This window comes from Oryzias latipes, chromosome 5, assembly GCF_053564925.1.
Source record: "Oryzias latipes strain Hd-rR chromosome 5, Olatipes_Hd-rR_3.1".
Taxonomy (NCBI): Eukaryota; Metazoa; Chordata; class Actinopteri; order Beloniformes; family Adrianichthyidae; genus Oryzias; species Oryzias latipes.
The window spans coordinates 3,826,125-3,846,980 of NC_136241.1; the positions used below are offsets into that span (position 1 = coordinate 3,826,125).

General features: G+C 41.7%; 1 protein-coding gene and 1 long non-coding RNA gene across 5 annotated transcripts; both read right to left on the reverse strand.

The window, feature by feature from the left end:
• Positions 1 to 600: 600 nt before the first annotated feature.
• Positions 601 to 7,227, reverse strand: irf6 (interferon regulatory factor 6). Of its 4 annotated transcripts, none has more exons than XM_011474636.4 (8): positions 6,904 to 7,227; positions 6,481 to 6,657; positions 4,827 to 5,022; positions 4,561 to 4,650; positions 4,203 to 4,457; positions 2,851 to 3,243; positions 2,510 to 2,628; positions 601 to 1,466 (listed from the first exon to the last, which is right to left on the reverse strand). In XM_011474636.4, exons 2-8 carry the CDS (start codon positions 6,652 to 6,654, stop codon positions 1,236 to 1,238), a joined length of 1,458 nt encoding a protein of 485 aa, XP_011472938.1. In that variant the 5' UTR covers positions 6,655 to 6,657; positions 6,904 to 7,227; the 3' UTR covers positions 601 to 1,235. The 4 variants fall into 4 exon arrangements, with proteins under 4 accessions (XP_011472938.1, XP_011472937.1, XP_078802988.1 ...); XM_011474635.4 differs by having other exon boundaries at positions 6,481 to 6,734; positions 6,904 to 7,221; XM_078946862.1 differs by having other exon boundaries at positions 6,481 to 6,731; positions 6,904 to 7,219.
• A 4,856-nt stretch (positions 7,228 to 12,083) lies between these two features.
• On the reverse strand, positions 12,084 to 12,611 carry LOC110015090 (uncharacterized). The gene is made up of 3 exons (XR_002290162.2): positions 12,423 to 12,611; positions 12,279 to 12,323; positions 12,084 to 12,194 (listed from the first exon to the last, which is right to left on the reverse strand). It is a non-coding gene; the product is annotated as an uncharacterized LOC110015090 (long non-coding RNA).
• Positions 12,612 to 20,856: the final 8,245 nt, after the last annotated feature.

The following is a 20,856-nucleotide window of genomic DNA, read 5'->3' on the forward strand; positions in this document are numbered from 1 at the left end:
TAGTAAAACTTGAACAGCAACTAGACACTGCTGTGCAGCAGAAGATAAAAACAAATGCTTTTAACTTATTCTAACAACAAACCACACTGAAAGTAGTTTAACCCTTTCACCGTCAGTTTATTCAGTTATCTGACATGTTCAAAATCTAAACATAACAGACAAAACGTCACTAAAAAATCAAATATTTATTCAGATTGTTAGCATTTTTATCCAGCATGTGGCCCTAGAGCCTCAGGTTGCAGATTCCTGTGCTAAGCAAACAATTCAACTGAACACTAACCCCACTGACTTCCTATCATGAACACCTTAAGCCCCCCCCCCCCCCCCCTCTTTTTTTCTTGCATTCCAGGTTTTTAATTAAAAGACCCAGAGGAATTCAAATGGCTTGGATCCAAGGTCAGCTGTGCTGAGCAGACAGATTTGAAGGTACTAAAAGATTACTAAGTCCCCAACTCCTTTTTTACAGAAAAAGATGCATTAATAAAAGTTAATAGGAGAAAAAAAACTTTGTTTTTAAAAAATAATGGGAATAAACAAAGAAAATGTTTAATACCAACAGATGTCTTTCAATCCTGTCATTTGTAACCATAAAAACCAAAGTTATGTAATCCTTTTTATTGATAAAATAAACATGCAGTTACAGAGCATATATACAGGTCATAAAACACAGTACAGCACCCAAAGTGCAGCAGAATAAAAACAGAGCTGTGAAGCTGACGGCTGTCAGGATACAGCACGAAAAATATCCTACAGTGTAAATGGAAAGATAAAATGGGAGAAGAGAAGCCCATAACAGTCCAGGATGAATTCTGCCAAAGCCCTTTAGAGGTCCAGAAACCCCTAACGCACACAGGTCCAGCTTGGACCGCTGGACTCTTAGGAAATGTGAGTTCTTTCAGGAAAAACACAAACAGGCTTCAGAACCTCTTTCTGGACTGAATGGTCAGACGATCAGCGGTCCGATGTGACTAAATAAGACACGGGGCAACATCTGTAACTTATTAACCATGAATGTTCCCTCACAGGAACAGGACTTTGGCCCATTCAAACACCACATGGGTGTTTGATGCATCATGCAGACTTCAAGGCTTAACTACGAGGAAACATTTTCACAGCAAAGGTTTAACAGAGACAGAGGCTACAGTACACTATGCATGCATGTAGGTTTGATTACATGTCAAGTACTTCTTTCCTAACAGAAGCAGAGTGAGAAAACACATGCGCAGAAGGCCACCTCACTGATTGTGCAGGGCTTGGACAATGTTCATGCCGGGGCCAGGAGGCAAAGCCCAGCCCTCCTGACCCTGGTGTGTCTGCAGCAAGCAGTACAGCTGCTTGAGGTGGGTCACGATGTTGTCTTTGATGTCTGGGATGGAAATCTGCAAGCGAACGCTGCCGCTGTCGAAGGATCGGGTGTTATCGTTGGAAAACATCTCACTTATCATCCGGGCCACCACCGGAATGACCTGTGAGGAGAGAAAGGGTTACCATGGAAACGCAGATGGTAAAGTAAGCTGTCTTTGGTTTCGCTGAAGCGGATCTTTTTGTTAAACCTCCACATTTATCTGGTTTCAGCATCGAAGACGATAAATAAACTTTTTTCTGCCCAAATGGGGAAACTTGGGGACACGACTACTTCGTGACTATGAGCCATTCGGATGGATGAGATCCATGAAGATCAGGGGTGGGGAACTCCAGGGTTCGAGGGCCGGTGTGTTTGTATGTTTCAAGATCACTCTGCTATACCTCATTATAAGTTAAACAAAACATAATTCCAGAGGTAAAGTGCACCTATGAGCTCTTGGTTTCGCTTAGATGATGAAGCAAACGTTTCTTTCAAAGAAACAGAGTAAGTAGTTCACTTCCTACTTCTTAGATACTCGTCTATCATTTTCTTCTGCTTTGGTCCAGTTTTCAAAACGATCCAATCCACCAAACAGCTTAAAGGAAACTATAAAATCACTCAGGTCTTTTCTACTGTCTTGCTGCTGTGATCAACTGTGGAATAAGGTATGTCAACAGAAATATTATGGTATTAATAAGAAGCTTGTTGCAAAAAATGTTTTGGATCGCTCAGAAAAGTGTTCCTTCTGTTTTTTGGGGAGTTAAATTAGAGCACTCTGGACCTGATATAGATACATATACATATTTTCTTAATTGTTTGAGTAAAATCCCGTTCTATGGACTAAAGTTAAAGGTTGGAAGTCTGTTGTAGTGAAAAACATCATAAAGCCACTATGTTGTATTTTGATCTTTAACTGAGCCACATTGTCACAAACTTCATAGAAAACACCTCAGAATGAGGATTTTCACAACAATTATTATTCTAGATTTAAAAATAGATTAATTGCAGGTCACAAACATTTATTTGCACATAAAAAATGACTGCATCACAGCACTATTTCAGCCAATGAAAACATGTCAGAGCTGGGAATGTTGGAAAACAAGCAGGAATGCAGTCTGGTATAGAGGATGTTTGCTTGGTGTCAAAGAGCTCACTGCTTCTCACCTGGACCATGATGAGCTTCCTCTCTCTGGGTCTTCCATCAGGCCACTCCTCCCCAAAACACAGACTGATTTCAAACTGGGGAGGTCTTGGTGTCTGGCCGCGTTGGTGAGCGATGACATCTGAATGTGGGGAAAACATTGATTTGTTTTTTAAGCTACAGCTAGAGCTCCTTTGTTTCTCTTCTAAAGGGCTACATATGCAGTCCTCAGTGTTTGTCAGAAAGTAAATGCTTATTTTTAAAACATGAATCTAAAAACTGCATTGCATCAGAATCTGTGTCCAACTTTGCTTTGTGGCCTTGAAGAAAAAAAGGTATTTATGGTGAAATAAAACAAACGTACCGCTAAGGAAAGACTCCAGACAGAAGAGTTTGATCTTCCTCTGCCGCTCTATAAGATTCGGTGCTGCTGGGTTTGGAGCGCACGGGCCGGACCAGTACACCTTACACTGGCAGAGGCGGATTGCATAAATGTCATGTCCGCTGACCTCAAGAATGAGGCCTCGGTCCATCACATCCAGCAGGCGGTGAGTGAAGACCCTCTGCTTGTCATTGGTGATGTGTTCTGGGGACGGGAAGCGCAGCTGCTCCAGGTTCACCGGCCCGAACAGCTCCTCCTGGTTGACCATGGGTCCCAGGTCCCCATAAAACAGCCTGCAGCCCTGCTGGTTGCTGACAGTTATGGTGGGACACATCTCCTTCCCTCTGTACAGAAACTGCACCTCCAGGTCCGTCACTGGGTCAGACATGGAGAGGAAATGACAACACTGGGACAGCGCACAGATCTGAAACACTGTCTGCATTCGGTCACAAAAGATTAACAAACATCAACGGCAACGTAGTGCAGACCGATAGGAAAATCATAGGTTCGGTTCCTGCGTTGCCTGCCCATGTGTCCTCACATTGCCTCTGGTGGTTATTGGGTGGCGCCAGTGTTTGGCAGCAGAGCCGCCTCCAATGTGTGAATGTGTGTGTTATGGGTGAATGGGAATGTTACTATAAAACGCCTTCAAGGAAGGTAGAAAAGCGCTAAACAAGTTTACTCCATTTACTAAAAAACAAGATGAGAGCTTTTTGTCCTACTTTAGGAGAGAAAAGGGAACCCCACCAACATGAAGTGTCTTTTGACGTTCCTTCACTGGAGCTTGTTGAAAGCATCCTTCCATCTCTGTGGAGTTTTGAGCTGTTAGGTCCTGATTGGTAGTTTTTCTGTGTCTGCAGGACTTCTTTAAAGACCTGCTCCAATGAAAGTGGTGTTTTTAACATGTTCTTGTAGCATGTTTTTTTCTGATGATGGCGGACGTACATAAAGAAAATTCAGCTTTAAACTGCATTTAAATTGCATTTCTTTATTCAAATCGTTGTGAATCAGGAGCAGACGAAAAAATGCTGTTTGAAAAAGAGCTTATTTGTGACGTACAAAAGACGCTGCGTAGGCCACAATCTGCCTGCTCTGAGCTCTTAGCGATGGGAAAGGGCGGTGGGCTTGCTCCACCCAAATGATCCTACCCAAGAGGTGAATTCCTAATAAACTACTGGCGCTCTGCAGAAACTATGTTTTAGAAACCAACACAGATTGTTTGATTTTGGCTAAAAACATCATAATCCTAATTAAAAAGACCACTGGGAACCCATTTACGATAGGTCAAAAGACGACTGGAGTGGGACTTAAAGACACCAGATTAAAACACTTACTTGGGAGAGAACTGATCCACATTTCTGGAGAAGCAAAAAATGAATCAGACAGAGGAGCCGGTTGCAGAATTGGATCAGGAAGAGGAGCGGGAGGCAGGTCAGCCATGGGTGTGGGCTGCATCTCCACATCCGGAGGCTCGATTTTGATGGGCTCCTCTTTGGGCCAGGCCTCATTAGAGGGAGGACAGCTGGCTGGGGGCATGGATGACTCTGAACCCATTGGGGACCACAGAATGAGTGGTGAAGGACTGGTGCCTGAATGGAGGGGAATCATGTACACACAATGATAATAAAAAAGTTGAATAATTATTCTTTGTTTCACAACTACAACTGACAGACTACAGCTACAGCCTCTCACCGTTGGACGGGTACGGAGGAAGAGACTCTGGTGTGTTTGGAACATCATCTTCAATTCCATCATCTTCTGTTGGTGTCCAAGGTCCAGTATCTGAGGAACATTAATAAACAAACAGAGGTTCATATTACAAAACAATCAAATCGATAAAACGTGCATTGTGCTCTGCTATGGATGGACGCCCGACAGTGGCTAGGATAGGCTCCAGCGACCTTAGAAGGGATAAGTGGGTTTGGAAAACGGACAGATGTGCATTCCTAATCGTTCACCTTGGTTACTGGAAGGCTGTGGAATGTCGCACACGTCATATATCTTCAGCGGGTTCATGGGGACCTCTTTGGTGCCGTCGTAAACGAGGTTGAATTCTCGGCTTTTATTCAAGGCACATCGAAGCTGGGCTTTCCACTTTGCAGGGTCGGGTTCATCCACGCCTTCCTGGAACTTCCCGGTCTCCACGGCCCACGCCTGCAGGAGAAGTCAGACGCAGACAGGAGGATCAGTTACATCTGTGGTACGCAAGGTTTTCTCCAAAAACCCCTTTGTCCAACACTTTCACAAACACGTGACGTTCAGAGATTAACAACGTGTCTGACATTTTGTGAGCTTTCATTTGCATTATCACTTGTTTTTTTTCCTTTAAACTGCCATGATGAGCAAATATCTTCTTGTGATTAAAAAAAGTTCATATCAGTTCATTTTACTGTAAGTTAATAATAATAATTTAAAAAATACATGTAAGAAACGTCTCATTTAGAGAAGATGTCTAGAATTTATTGATAAATCAATATCCTGGAGTCATTAAATGTAAAATGAATAAAATATATATTTATGTCAGTGTCTAGTAAGTAATATTCTGTTATAGATCTTTGTCATTTTGCAATTTAAGGTCCACTCCAATACAAATGGTGTTTTTAACATGTTCTTGTAGCATGAAGGACATTTTTAAAGAAAATTTAGCTTTAAACTGCTTTTTAATTGCATTTCTTTATTCAAATGGGTGCGAATCAGGAACAGACGAACAAAAATCCTGTTGGAAAAAGCCTGTAGATGTGACATAGAAGCTACTATGGCAAGCCACAAGCTCCATGCTCTGCTCCATTCTGATGCATCCACTTGCAGACAAATAGATCCGTGAACGTCTTTGTTTTCCTCGTCTGAGCTGGAAGCTGGAACCAAACTGTACGGCTGGTTAGCTCTGAAATTGTTGCCATTTTTGTTCAATGCTTTAACCGCTAATGTAAAGTTGTGGTGTGAGAAGCCAGACTGAGATGGTTTGGACATGTTCAGAGGAGGGATAGTGGATATATTGGTAGAAGGATGTTGGAGATGGAGCTGCCTGGCCGGAGGGCAAGAGGACGGCCAAAGAGGAGATATATGGATGTCTTAACAGAGGACATGAAGTTGGCTAACGTTAGGGTAGAAGATGTTCATGATAGAGTGAGGTGGAAAAGGATGATTCGCTGTGGCGACCCCTGATGGGAAAAGCCGAAAGAGAAAGAAGAAGTAAAGTTGTGGTGTGAGGGACAGTGAGCTAGCAGGAGATCATGTAAAGAGATGGATGTCAGGAAGTAGGGGCAGGCTTACTCTGGGCCCCACAACCCAGAGGCATTTTTCTGATGAACTCCTGCTGCTCTGCAGAAACTATGACCTAGAAAAGGACTTTTTTCCCCTCTAAAAACTGCATAATCATCATTAAAAGACCACTGGGAACACTTTGAAAACAGATCAAAATGGGATGATTGGAGTGGGACTTCAAATACTTTTCTAAAAAGTAACGCACTAATGCGTGGATACATTTTTAGTATAATACATAATAAATTAAAATATAACCTTATAATAATATAACACTGACCCCTCGGATTAAAAATAGGTGTTTACTCAAACATTTCCAGGTGATAAAGCCTAAAACAGTTGAGTGTTTACTTTAAATATGGTGTCCTCGTCCTCATGCTGCGGTGTGTGGCGCGTGGCGTGTTTCCATGGGATCTTGAAGCGCATGGCCTCACGGTCGATCCACTCCAGACCCGGGTACCTTCCACTGTTCACCTGAGCGACCAGCCAGGGCTTTAGGCGCACGCGGCGAGGGGTCACTGACATCCTCTGAGTGACAGGAAAGGAAAAGCCCTTCTCAGAAACCAGCAGGTCACCCACCCGCGGCGCCACCACTGCTCCTCCTGCTGAGTGTGAAACCCACGCAGACAGTCAGTCCACGGCCGCGCCGTGACCTCCAGGTCACTCACTGACCCTGTCTGCGCGCGCGCGAACACACCGACAGGTGTGTAAGAATAAAGGCAGTAAAAGCAGAAACACCTACACAGACGAGCGCGGAGAGAGCAGCAGCCATACCTGAGCAGAAGCAGGAAGTGGGAGAGGTCTGTCTGTGGGACTGAGAGCCACCAGCTGCAAATAACGCCGTCTGTTTCCTGCGTGAAGCCGAACTTTCCGAAAAAACACGAAGCTCGCCGAGGAATTCCTCGACGAGACGAACTGATAAACAACAACAGATGGAGAAAAGGCTTATCTCGGACAGCTGCAAACCGCCGGTGCTTTTCGCCCGATTCGGACCTTCCTCTCCTTCCGCCTTACCGAAACTCAGGTACGTGCGTGACGTCACACTGGTGACACACCTTTCCTGAGCAGCCAGGCGAGAGTCGAGCAGCAAGTATGTAGACGGGACAAATTACACTAAAGCGCTTTAAATATAATTTTTTTTGTAGGTCTTTTATTTTTTTGTTTCAACCTTAACTTTAAAAGTGTGTTTTATTCATTTGCAATTAAATGACAAAAAATATTTTACAAAAAGATTGTTGTAAACTAAGTAGCACATGTTTTCAGCTTGGTATGAAATTAAAATTTTAAAGAAGCAGGATTTATTATCTGTGTATGTACGTAAATGGTATTCGGTATTCTTAAAATAACATGGACAGGATGACCGACAACCGGCCCGTCCGGCAGGTGGAGTCAGGTTTGAGGTGGGAACAGGCAGGTGGAGGCTTTGCCATGATCCAGTCAAATCTAAAAACAGCAGCATCATAACAAACTCCACCCTGAAACCTTCCTGAGTATGACTCTGTCTGATCGTCTTCTCTTTCAGGTAAACACATGCTGGTAGCCATGGTTGTGACTTTGCCCTCTGGGCTGGAAACAGTCTCATTCAAATCTAAATGTGTTCTTTATTCATGTGATGTGTTCATTTAATGACAGCTGACTGGAGCATTTCACATGCATGTTGGTGTTAAATCACCCATTGTTTTTCACATGACCACTGTTCCCATTTGGTCTGAATTTTAATGAAACTTAAAAGTTTCCTCTACGACAGACTGGCGACCTGTCCAGGGTGTCCCCTGCCTTCGCCCACAAGATAGGCCCCGGCAGCCCCGTGACCCCGAAAGGGATAACACTGCTTAGAAGATGAATGAATGACTAAAAGTTTAGTAAAAGTCAAAAGTAAATAAAAGTCAATAGTGGGTATTTACATCATTTGCTGCAATGACGGCTTGACAGCAACTCAAGTCTATCCAGACTGTTTCACCTCCTCCACCAAGGCAAACCCTGGGGACCATGTTGACCTCAGGGTAGTGCTCACCTCGCCATCTCCACCCACACTGACAACCATCATTCCAGTACAAGGTGACCCAACACTCCTCATAACAGGACGGTATACCGTTGCTGCATTGTCCAGGTCACATGGTCTTGTACTGCATACGTGTGTCAGTGTAGTCTCCTGCAGCGGTCGTCTGTCATTCAAGTCAAAGCGGTGGAGTCGGTTGGCTTGTCTGGACTCCACCGTGCTTTGCTTGTACCCCCCACATCTGGTAAACGGACCTGCAGCTGTGTGGCGTTTGCTAAACTATGTCTGAGGTCAGAGGTCCTTAGGTCCTGGTCATGGTTGTGGTCTGTCAACTTTGAGACAAGTTCACCTGCAACGTCTGACTGCCTACTACCAACCTGAAGGCACTATGGTCAGGTGGTGCTGCTCGAAGACACTAGACAGTGCTCTGAACCTTTTTTCTTCAATGATTTGTGATCTTCACTGGTGTCCATGGATTACATGAAATCTTTCCACCTTTATCCACCTTTGTCATGGTAGGGAGAACACGTCAATGGAAGGGGGGGTCATCTGGATAGCACAAGGTAAATGGTAAATGGCGTATACTTGTATAGCGCCTTTCTTCCTACAAGGACAAAGTGCTTTACAGTCACACACACATTCACTCACACATTCACACACTGGTGGCGGCTCCGCTGTCAAACACAGGCGCCCGCCTACCACCAGAGGAAAGGTGGGGTTCAGTGTCTTGCCCAAGGACACTTCGACTCATGGGCGTGCAAGGCGGGAATCGAACCTGCAACCTTACGATCATGGGACGACCGCACTACCGCTGCACCACAGCCGCCCACAAGGGTTATGACACCCACTGAGTTTTTCACAATATCTCTAACTTGTAAGTGATGTTGTTTCTATGGGTCTACAAATCATGTGGAGTGCCTCAGGGTTTGAGTCTCGTACCTTTCCCATGTAGGTTTAACCTTCTGGGTCAGATCATCCACACATATGTTTCACACTACAGGTATGCTGTATGTAGCTCTGTCACCAAACCTTGCTGCACCAATCAGCTGAGTTTCTGCAGCGGTCAAACTTTCTCCCCTATCTGAATTTATATTCAGATCCAAACTCAAAACAACTCTCTTACCCGAAGCCTTTCTTCTTTAAAATGCTGCACTGTCCCCATTTTTAAAATATTTTGAATTTTGTGTGATTTTCTTTTAACACTGCCTAAGGCTTTTGTGGAACTGTGTTTGAACAGGCAGAAACCTGCCGTGCCTAGATTTCTTAATGATTCTGCTATTGATCTGTTCCTTCAGTCAACAATTTAAACAAAGCAAAAATAATCTGAAACTCAGGACAATACGTCACAGAGACTGCTAGAGCCACAGGTTTGAATAGCCGCATAACTTTCAGATTAATCATTGTTTTCCATCTAAACAGGATACAACACTTGTGGAATGCACACATTCACCATCTTTCATTCAGAACCAAAACAGTTTTGGAAAAAAAAGGTTCTTAAAGCTCCACATAAACTCAAGGTTTTCATTAAATAAGCACATTTGCTTCCTTTTCTCAGACCACCTTACCGAGCCAAAGGAAATCCAGAAGGGACATTGCTCTGTGCCACACATACCCATTCACAGCCTCACCACAGGCGCTTTCATGTTCACCAAAACTCATTTACACCTAAACTGCAACCGCAGACATGGAGAAGGTTCAATTGGCCTGTCATTTTTACAACTGTAAACATAACTGAGACTGTTTGTAATTTTCAAAAAAGTAAACCGTGATCTTGGCGTCTTTGAAAAAAAAATAAAATATTTAGAAAATCTATTTTTCATACCAGCACTTGCGGTTGTAAGGTTTTTAGATAAGACACATTTTAATCATATAATACAAACTGTCATTTAAATGGTGTCTTAAAAATTGGTTATGTAATAGAAGCTGATGATGGCCTGTTAAACAACTGTTAAGCTTTTCAAAAAAAAATCTATAGTTTAGGCTTTAAATAGATTAAAATCTAAAACCTGCTCTAACTAATGTTAAATGTAAGAAAACTTGAATGAGAACACTTCTGTGCTGTTATGTGCTGATCGTAAAGTCTTTCAGGGTCAAGCTTCTCCACCATTAATCATCAAGAAACAATCCAGCATCATTTTACTTTGAATTCATCTGCATTTTCAGTTTGAAAACGTAGAGATTAGAGGAAAATCAAAAGTGCAGCCATGAAATGACCAGCTCTTCCCTCTTTCTTTAAAGCATGACAGCCCTGTGATCAGGACTGTTTTAATCGTTAGCTTCGACGAGGGCTTTTTTGACTGGATAGGCGACATTTTTGTTTCTGCGTCTTGTATCTTTTAATTTGATGTTTTTATTGTATTTCATGACATCCTGTCAGAGATGGAAGTAAATCCTCTGACTAATCTGACATAAATGTCAGTTACATGTTCTTTCCTGTTTTAGTGATACGTTAATCAACAAACAGAGCGACTGTCATGAAGCACGGCAGTCAGAAGCTTTTTCTTAACTAGCTTTTCTGTTGAGGTACCAGTTCAAGGATTCCACGTCGCCTAAAACTTTCCTTTTTTTAAGTATTCTGACGGAAACATGTAAGCTGAGGTGCTACAGTTCCTTTACTAATTTTGCCATTGGCAGAGGAACCTTTTATTTTACTGTAGCCACCTTTTTTCTTATTATCCAGTGGGGCAAAATTGTATTTCCCCGCACAGATTCTGCAAGTTGTTCCATTGGAAAAGATGAGGTCTTTAATGTTCATTAACACTTGAACTGTGAGAGACGGAATGTAAAAGAAGAATCCAGGAAATCACAGCGTTTGATTCTTAAAGAACGTATTTGTTTAACGGCGCGGAAATAATAATTTGCTTCACCTGAATACTTTGTAATGTAAACCTGGTTGTCAATGAGAGGATACTATATCCTTTGTGGGGTCCAGATGACCCCACCCTTACATTGAGGTGTTCTCCCTACCATGACAAAGGTGGATAAAGGTGAGAAGATTTCATGTAATCCATGGACACCAGTGAAGAGCACAAATCATTGAAGAAAAAAGGCACGTAAACGTTGGGAGTGGGGTCATCCGGACCCCACAAGATAGCACAAGGGATACGTTTGCACCAGCTTTGAACACACATTTTGCTCCACTTTTCCCTGCTCAGGAGCAGTCTTGGGGGTGTTGCTGGGCTACAGAGACTTTCAGCTTGAGGTCCAGAGACTGGCTAGAGCACTCCAGATCATGAGGTGCTTACATGTAGCCACTCCGTTACTCGAGTGATGTGTTTGGAAGATCCATGTTTCATTCCCAAAACTCACTGATGGAAGGGGGTTATCACTCAGGGTCTTGTGGACAGGTGTCTTTTCTATAGATAAACAATTCAAACAGGTGAGATTAAAACAGGCAATGAGTGGAGGATGGAAGAGCTTCTGAAAGAAGAAGTAACAGGTCTGTGAAAGACAGAATTCTTGGTTGTTTGTAGGTGAGAAATCCTTATTTTTTTCACTATTTTACAAAAAAAAGTATTTAAAAACCAAACCATGTGATTTCTTGGATTCTCTTTTACATTCTGTCTCTCACAGTTGACGTTTCAACATTACAGACCAAACTCAGTTATTAGGTGGAACAAATTGCAGATCCAGTGACTGACAAATGCATATTGCCCCACTATATGGGCTCTTCATGTTTGCACGTTCCACTGTATTCTTGTTTTTAACGTTTTTCCTGTTTCTCTTTGCCTACAGGTTTTAGCTGGTCCACTGATTTTGTGTTCATCGGAGTTGTCGTTTTGTCTGATTTTAAAGCTTTTTCTTCTTTTTCAGTTTCCTTCTGCTGTCACTTTCCGTTCAGAACACGCTCACAAAGAGTATAAAGAATACATCCCTTTGATTGCACGTTCCCCTTTGCTAAAAAAACAACAGGTTTTGTGGGTCAAACAGAACTCAAATGAAGACAGTGCACTGCTTGTTGCATGACACATTTATTTAGCATCAGCAGATGTCAGCAGAGTGCATCTTTTTTCTCTCCGGATCTGAGTTCAGGTTTCACTTTGAAACACTGATATGACTCTGAAATCTGAAAGACAAGTTTGTAAATATACTTCCCGTTAGCTCTGTCAGCCACCATGCCTCATGTTCACCAATATTCAGAGAATCTCACATTCAATCCAGTTCTGTACTCCACTAAACCTCATCTTCACGACTGCTGAGAGATTGGGACAAATTTGTAGATTAACTTTCCATCAAGTAAAATTCAGCATTGTCTTTGAACAACATGGTCCTGTGATGGACTGGCGACTTGTACCTCCATCTCCGCGCTGAAGAAGCTGGGACAACCTCCAACGAGCCCCGTGAACCTATGGAGAACAAAGCAGGAAGAGAAAATGGACAGAACCAGCAAACCGTTTAACTTTAAGCATGAAATGAGTGATTGAATCCTCTAGTTCCAACGTGATTTCTAAAATGATATTTTTTCAGGACAGGACTCAAAGTTCAGGAAAAAAAGGTTGAGTCTGTTGTCTTTATCTTCTTTCACACATTCATGCAGGGGTCTGTGTGTATTTTAAAAGACAAGGTTCACTTGTGCAACTCTTTAACAAATATTTATGTAAGTTGAAACTGTTTTTGATTCAGTAAAAAGCCAATCATCTGTCAGGATTTGTTCTTGTGTGAAGTAACCATTTTACCAGCAAACTGAAAAACATATTTAAAAGGAAAAATTCTGCTGCAGTATCGGAATGTTTGTGATTTCTCCTTTAATAATTACCAAGAACAAGCATTAGAGAGCATCCTGTAGCAACCAAGTCAAGTTATCTTATTTTTACTTTTCTCATAATACATTTACATTTGGGAAAATCAAACTAATGTAAAGGACTTAGCCATGAGGTTAACTGGCTGTGTTTTGGTGGTGAGTGAGGGGCAATGCTATTTATGGAAAAATGTGAGTCGAGGTCATTCATTTTCCTGCTTTTGTCCTCTGTCTGTCTGGCGTTTGATGCAGTTTGAAACCTGTTAAAAACCCAAACGTGGAATGCGATTTGTTTGACAAACATATCAGGAACTGAAGTGCTGCTGAAATGAAGAAGCAGTTGTTTGGCCCTTTATTTATACCGTTGAGCTCCACTGAGAGAAAACTGTTTTCAAGGACGCCTTGGTCGTCCTCACACGGTTCCACAACCACAAATGCACCTAAGCTGCTCCACTGGAGCAAATCGGTCTTGCTCAAGGGCACCACTGAGGAGCAAACACTGCTGGCCATCTGTCCCTACCGAGTTGAGTCTTGGCCATTGACTGTATTAGAGAACTGGAGCGAGTGAGTGTGACATCAACCATAAAAAATGAAGTCAATTCAGTCACCATTTTTTTGTGATAAGGACATTTTGGAACCAAAAAACTGAAGCAGTGATTGGTCTGAGTGGGTCTGAGTCATCGTTTCTATGGCAACCACTCTTGTCAATCAGGAATGAGCTTGTTGGAAGGCCGCACTGCCCTCCACAGAAAGTGGGTTGGGGGGGGGATTTGCCAATCAAACGCTTTGAATGTATAACATGGGGGACAGCAGGCATCAAATGTTTTATTGAGGCATCTGATTGGTCAGTTTATAACTTGAAGAACTTGCAATATAGAAAAAAATATCATGAATAAAACAAGTATTTTTAAGAACATGTTAAAAAGGGTATCAGGGCAATAATGGTTTATCTGACAAATAGAATGACTGAGTAACAGCTGTTAATTTCTCCATAGAAGTCTATGGGATTTTGGCTTCTTGGGGCCAGCGGGTACTTCCTGTTTGGAACGCCAGGGGGGAGGAGTCACTCAGTCCAGTTCTCATATACAGTCATTGGTGTTGGTAATCATAGAACAAAAACTCCCCAGCCAGAAATCCTGTAGTTCTTTGACAGTTGGTTCTTTTTTATCATCGTCGTTGTTCACCTTTCGGCACAGTGGTCGCCACAGTGAACCAGCTTCTGCTGATTCGCACAGGTGGTTTGCCACAGGGAGATCCAGACTTAGGTCCCTTTGTGGCTACATGGTAGCACAAAGGGTCTTTTCTAAGGACCCACGCTGGATGACGCTCATTGCTCCCCCTGGGAATCGAACCCTGGTTATTCACTCTTCAGTCAGATAGTATTGGAGTCTGTTGTGATTTTTATTTCCCCAAACAATTGGTTGAGAGCTGTCGGTTCTTCTATTTCATCATCTGTCATCTGTGCATGTCATCTGGTTGTTCTTCAACTGAACAAATTTCCACCTGAACAGGAGCTAAAACTCAAACAAACCCTTTCAAATGGGTGCAATTAAACCAAAACAAACACGTTTGCAGAGCTGTCGGACATAGGGTGTAGGAAAAACAGTCTGAGGTGAACATTAGCAACAGAGAGGCATTTACACACAACACACACAATGGCACAACAAAGGACAAATGAATGTGACTGAACCCAGTCATCAGTGAATTCAGTCAAGTTTTACCAATAAACCAAAAATGAAGCCTTTTGGGATCTTTAAAGCTGTAGTGAAATCACTGCAAAAACAGTCAAAGACTAAAACCTGATGCTGGTTTCATTTCCATGCCAGCCCTGATGTACCAGATCCAACTGGAATGCACAAATATTACTGGTGTTTCAGGCTTTGCATCCTCATTTTCTCTCATGCTGGTTTCTGTACACAAACAACAAATACTTCTGGCAGGAAACATGTGGAGGGGTCTGAAATTACAACCAGGACACTGAGCATTTCCTAACTGTGAGGGTGAATTTTTTACAGTGGGAAAACATCTCAAATTAAGACTTGAAAAGAAAAAAGTGACAAATAGACGTCTCCTATGAGTGTGTGTGACGTGGAAGCAGGTAACTGTAGAGAGATGAGCCGAGAGAAGGTCGTCACACACTGTGACTGCGGGCATGTTCGGTCTGTTCGACAGGTAAAACACCTGAGACTTTTGTCAGCACATTCTTCACATTTCATTTCATGAAGCAGGATGAATTCCCACGAAAGACGCAGAAACTGGATTGACCTGTGTGGTTTGTCTTCTGTCAGAACGTCCAGCTGAACAGACAGATTTGACTGAGACAGGGGTTTAAAGACTTTCTGGATAGCTGAGCAACACTTCTATTATGCAACTAGAAAAATGCTTTCTAAATTGGTTCTCCTCTTATCTGACTGGCAGATCTTTTTCTTTTGTAATTTCCAAGTCTAAGTCCTTGTCAGGACCTGGTGGTGGAAGACCCAAAATGCAGGAGTCCAGGCTTGGTGACAGAAAATAAAACATTTTAATAAACAAACGGAAACATGACAAAACCATGGGGAGCACCAAAAAGGTGGCAAAGCAGAAAAGAGCAGATGACCTGACAAGGATGAACAGAAACCAAGACACTAAATAGGATGAGGGCAACTAACTGAACTAAAGACAGCTGTGGGTCATGAACCTGAAACTGGTGTGACTGACAAAAAAGAAACCAAAAGCATGAACAAGAACCACAAAACCAAAGTAAACCAGATTATCCTTACAGTCCTCCTCTGCATCCCTCACTTCTGCTGTGCCACAAGGCTCAGTTTTGGGACCTTTATTGTTCATTTTATATCCGCTGCCTTTGCAGCATATTTTAAGTTCTTTTAATCTTTTAATCCTATCATTTTTATGCTGATGATATTCCGCTTTATGTGTCTTTTACACCCCAGGATGTTTTTAAAGTATAGATTTTACGCAGATGTCCGGATTCAGTTGGATGAATAATAACTTTCTCCAACTAAATGAAGCCAAAACTGAGGTCCTAGTCTGTGCTCCTGGCAGTTGCCTCCCACAGACAGTCCAGTAGCTCTGTCCTCTTGCTTCCCTTATCAAGCCCTCTGTCAGGAACCTTGGGGCGACTCTTGACCTGGTTTTATCCCTTGACTCTAATGTCGGGTCACTTGTTTCGTTCTTGTTTTTATCATCTAAAAAACATTGCAAAACTGAGTCTAATTGTGTCACGCTCTGAGATGGAGATGGTAATCCACGCTTTTATATCTTCCCATCTTGATCACTGCAACTCCATCTTCACGTGTTTAAGCAAATAATCTCTAGAACGGCTTCAGGTTGTCCAGAACGCTGCTGCAAGGCTTTTAACCAAATTATCCAGGTTTTCTCATGTCACCCCATTATTAATCCAGCTGCCCTGGCTCCCTACCCTTTCCGACTGCATTTTAATGTACAACCACTAGATTTCGGAATAAATAATATAAGAACAATGCTGAATAATGTGCAGGCAGCTAAAAAGAAACCAGAACCTTCAATGCTTGTCAGCTTAGCCCAGGGGTCGGCAACCCATGGCTCCGGAGCCACATGTGGCTCTTTCATCCTTTTGTTGTGGCTCCCTGTGACTTTGGAAAATAATGAGTATTTTATAATAATTAAATTTTATTTTAGTTTGTTCATCTGCTGGCTCCGTACGAAGCGCGTACCACGTCAAAACCAGCTTCCTAAATGAGCTCGTATTTATCGGGCGAGAACTGCAGAGCTGATAGCAGGAGGACAAACGCGGTCCGGAGTGATCTTCTGCCGGGAACTTGACGTGCCGCGGGGCAGAGAGCAACTTGCTGATGACAGAGAGCTTGCGCCAGATAGAGTCACAGTTTTCCAGCCCAAAAGTCATCTGAAAACTGCCAGACCCAGCCAAAAACCGCCCAACATAACTTTTGTTGATGTTTTTTTCCGCACTGGACTGATTTAGAAAAATAAAATATTTTTCTAAATAAAAGATAGTTCTGACTAATGATAAAATGTGTACAATATTGAATATTTCTTCAGCGGCCGCCTTCTTCCATTCATTTTCTTAACCCGCTCTATCCCCCCTATAACCTGAGTCCGGCTCTTTCATCCTTGTGCTGCGCTGAAGCGCCCCGACTACCGTATTTTGCGCTCTCTGTGTAGGACACACTGAGGAGCGCGGGGGAAACCAACTCTCAGCTGCAGAGGATATGAACAGGTGAACAGGTAGAGAGGAAAAGCAGGCAAAGAGGCGGAGGAGGGCTTTTACCTTCCAACTCTGTCAGAGAGATGAAAACACGGGCGTCAGATTGAGACGCAGCTTTCCCTGCCGGGGCTGAAGCAGAGACTTTCCCTGGGATGATTTTATGAACTCAAACATGGAAACATGATTACCAAGTAGAACTCTTCAAAATAATAATCCTGAGCTCTCCACATTCTCAGTGTCTACCATGCATTGATAAACACATCGCTCCATGCAGCGATCAGACCAGAACTTCAGCTGGTGGCTCCTCCCAACTAGACCGCGGTATCATCCTTTTAAGAACACAGTGTGCATGTGCATTGATGTATGTTTCAGAGGATGTCCAATTGGCCAATCTACATGTCAATCAAGTCCCGTACTTCTCAGTGAGGATTTTGATTGGCTGGTGGATTTTTAAGAAGTACTTTTTTTTTTTATCTTTTCTGGCCCGCGATCTACACTCATGTCCTTGAAGATCGATGTAATGAGCACCCTTGATGTAATATATACATGCATAATATATATAATAATATCAAAACGGGTTGTGGCTCCGAGTGCTTTCTTTTCATTAGGGGCGGTCCCAAATGGCTCTTTGAGTAAAAAAGGTTGCCGACCCCTGGCTTAGATGCTGAAAAAGCATTTGATAGGGTTAATTGCTTGTATCTTGAACGTGTGCTGGAGACTATGGAATTTCACCCGTGCTTTATTGTTTCATTTAATTGGACCACCCAAGGGTTGAAATATTTAGGAGTAATGGTTACGCCACAAAATTCCAAAATGTATATAGAAAATTATGGTAAATTGATTTTAAACTTAAAATCTGACTTAATACGCTGGGAAATCTTACCTCTGTCCTTAGTAGGTCGAATAGAAATGGTCAGAACGTTCTCCCTCGCCTGTTATATCTTTTTCAAGCTCTTTCCATATGGATCCCATCCTCCACTTTTAAAACATTAAATAAGATGATCTCGACATTTGTATGGCAAAACAAAAAGCCTAGAATTCGGAAAAAATTACTATGTAGTTCTAAGAAAGACGGCGATTGCCACATTCTCAAGTTTTATTAATGGGCGGCTCAACTAAGAGAGCTGGTTGAATGGGTGAGTCAAGATGAGGACACAAATTGGATAAAACTGGAGAACTATGCTTCCCCCTCAGTTTCATTTGAAGTAGCACCATTCTTGGGACAGAAAAAATGGAGAGACCTCAAAATAAAAAATGATTTGGTATTGTGTACACAGAGCGTATGGTCAACCGTGAGGAAAACATTGGCGCCCTCCTGACAACTTCAAGAGTACGAAAAATTTCCAAATTAGCTGATTTTTTCCAAACAACATAGATCCTGGTTTCTCAGATTGGGGCAAAAAAGGTTTATTAACAATACATCAACTATTTGACAGAGACATCTTAAAGTGTTTCAAACGATTACAGGATAAATATGGTATAGATTCCTAGGATTTCTATAGATATTTGCAAATAAGGGTCTACTTAAGGTTTTGTGGGGAATGGGAGGTTTTGAGACAACCACCAACTCAAATAGAACATTTCATGATCAGAAGCATTGTCGATAAATCAAAGAAGATAGTATCAAATATGTACAAATGTTTGCAGGCACACGTGTCAAATAATTGATTAGATCTGAAAGGAAAATGGGAGTTGGAGGCAAACATTGTCATTGAGGAAGAAAAGTGGGAATCAATCTGCGAGGGGGCTCATAAAATTACAAACAGTCCAACATGGAATGAGTTTAATTGGAAGATTATGATGAGATATTTCAAGCTGCCTTTCACCATATCTAAATATGACAAAAGTAAATCTGATTTATGTTGGAGAAAATGCATTAAAATTAGAGATCAAACACATATTTTTTGGGATCCCCCTATTCTGATACCATACTGGCAGGGAATTCAAAACAATATTAAAGTTATGGCATAAGTCAATTTGCCATTAAATCTACTTTACTATATCTATATAATAGGCATTTTTCCTGAAGAAGGTATAGAGAAGAAAAAAGCAAAACTTATACAAATTCTTCTACTAGTGGCAAAAAAGATGATTACCAGATCTTGGCTTAAAACCTCACCCCCGACTCTTGAACAGTGGCTGGAGGCTTTGAGGAAAGTTTATTTGATGGAAAAAATAACTGCTAAACTTCATTTGAGGTCAGAGATGTTCTATGACTTCTGGACTCCTGTGACTGAACACGTTGGTTGGCCGGATGGATACGTTTTTGCAAAGTGTGTATTTGCAATGGGCCAGTTTTGTTTACCTTTATGGGCGGCTTGTCGACTCATAATTGGCGAACACATTGTAACATTTCTTCTGTTAGCTAATTCTTGTTTCATTATTTATTTATTACCGTACTATTATTTTTTTATGGTAATGTTTTTCGTGTCCTGGAAAAAATGTTTCTAAAAGACTCCTGTTGATGCTTTCATTTTTTCTGAGATGCCGCTTGTTCTTCTTCTTTCATTTCGTTATGCTGTAAAAGTTAATAACTGATCTGCATACTTGTGTGTTAGTCTGTGTGTAAGTGTGTTCTAAAAAATCACGAGATTTCCCCTCTGATTTCCTTCATTCTTCACAAATCACTGTTTTAATATGTTTAGCTTAAACATTATAGGGCATTAAGTAATTTATTAAGTTAAGAACAATTTACTAATGACTAAACCTTAAAAAAAAATAACTTTATGCAATAAAGAAAACTGAAACACTATAGACTTTCTCTATTTTTGCACTCATTTATGTTTAGTTCAATTTTTTCCTTAGGAGCTGTAAAACGACAACATTAACAGTAAATGTAAACCTTGTGAGAGGCAAGTGGTGTTTAATGGATCACTTAACTCTTAAAAAAGCTGCCATGTTTGTACAGAGACTGTCAGCAAACCCCTGCTTGAAGTGGTGACAGAAAAATGCCATCAATGAGCTCAAACGTGGAGGACAGTAAAAGGGAAACTGAAGGTGGAGTTCTGTTTTCACCGCTGTAATATTCAGATTAGAGCAGATTCAGCTGTAATTTGTCGCAGAATTGTTGCGTAGACCAAACAAAAGCCAAAAGCCATTTAGATGACTGTAACTTCCATTTTCTCCTTGAAGATAAATATTTAGTAGGATTGTGATGATTCATCGATTCACCGATGAATCAATTCCTATTCCTTCAATCCAACCAGATTGATCTGTCTGAGGCAGAATTGAACTGAATCAAATCAACCTATACTAATAACAGATGCTCTCAAAATTAGAAAATCGATAATTGAACTTGGAAGATACCATTTGGATTGAGGCAAAAAGATTTATTCTACTACCTAGCAACGTAAAAACAACCACAGCCGATAACACACATGTGATGTCAGAGAAAATGGATCAGTCCATCATTCCAGTCCAATGCGTGGAAACACTTTGGCTCTGTCCAAATTCCCCCCCTGAACCCTAACTACTAAAAAACGACATAGTGCGGCACCATGTAGTGCCCTGAATTTTAAAAGCAATTCAGACACCATGCTCACTATTTTCTTATTTATTGACGCCGGATATGATGTCATCGATTACACCAGTGCTTCTCAATTATTTTTTGCAAGGCCCCCCCAGGAAAAAGACAATGCCCCCCCCCCCCCCCCCCCCCCAACCACCACCACCCCCTCGCTGCGGTAACAATAAATAAGATCGGTATCTATAATAATTGTTTAAGTATACCTAAAATTATATCTTTTAACAATAACAAAAGAAAACAGCAACATAAATCCACTTTCA

Coding starts and splice junctions, on each gene's coding strand:
- irf6 (XM_011474636.4), bottom strand. CDS start 6,654: ATGTCAGTGACCCCTCGCCGCGTGCGCCTAAAGCCCTGGCTGGTCGCT. Junction 3,244..4,202: donor GTGGATCAGTTCTCTCCCAA/GTAAGTGTTTTA, acceptor TGTCTGACCCAG/TGACGGACCTGGAGGTGCAG. Junction 2,629..2,850: donor TCTGGAGTCTTTCCTTAGCG/GTACGTTTGTTT, acceptor CCCCACATTCAG/ATGTCATCGCTCACCAACGC.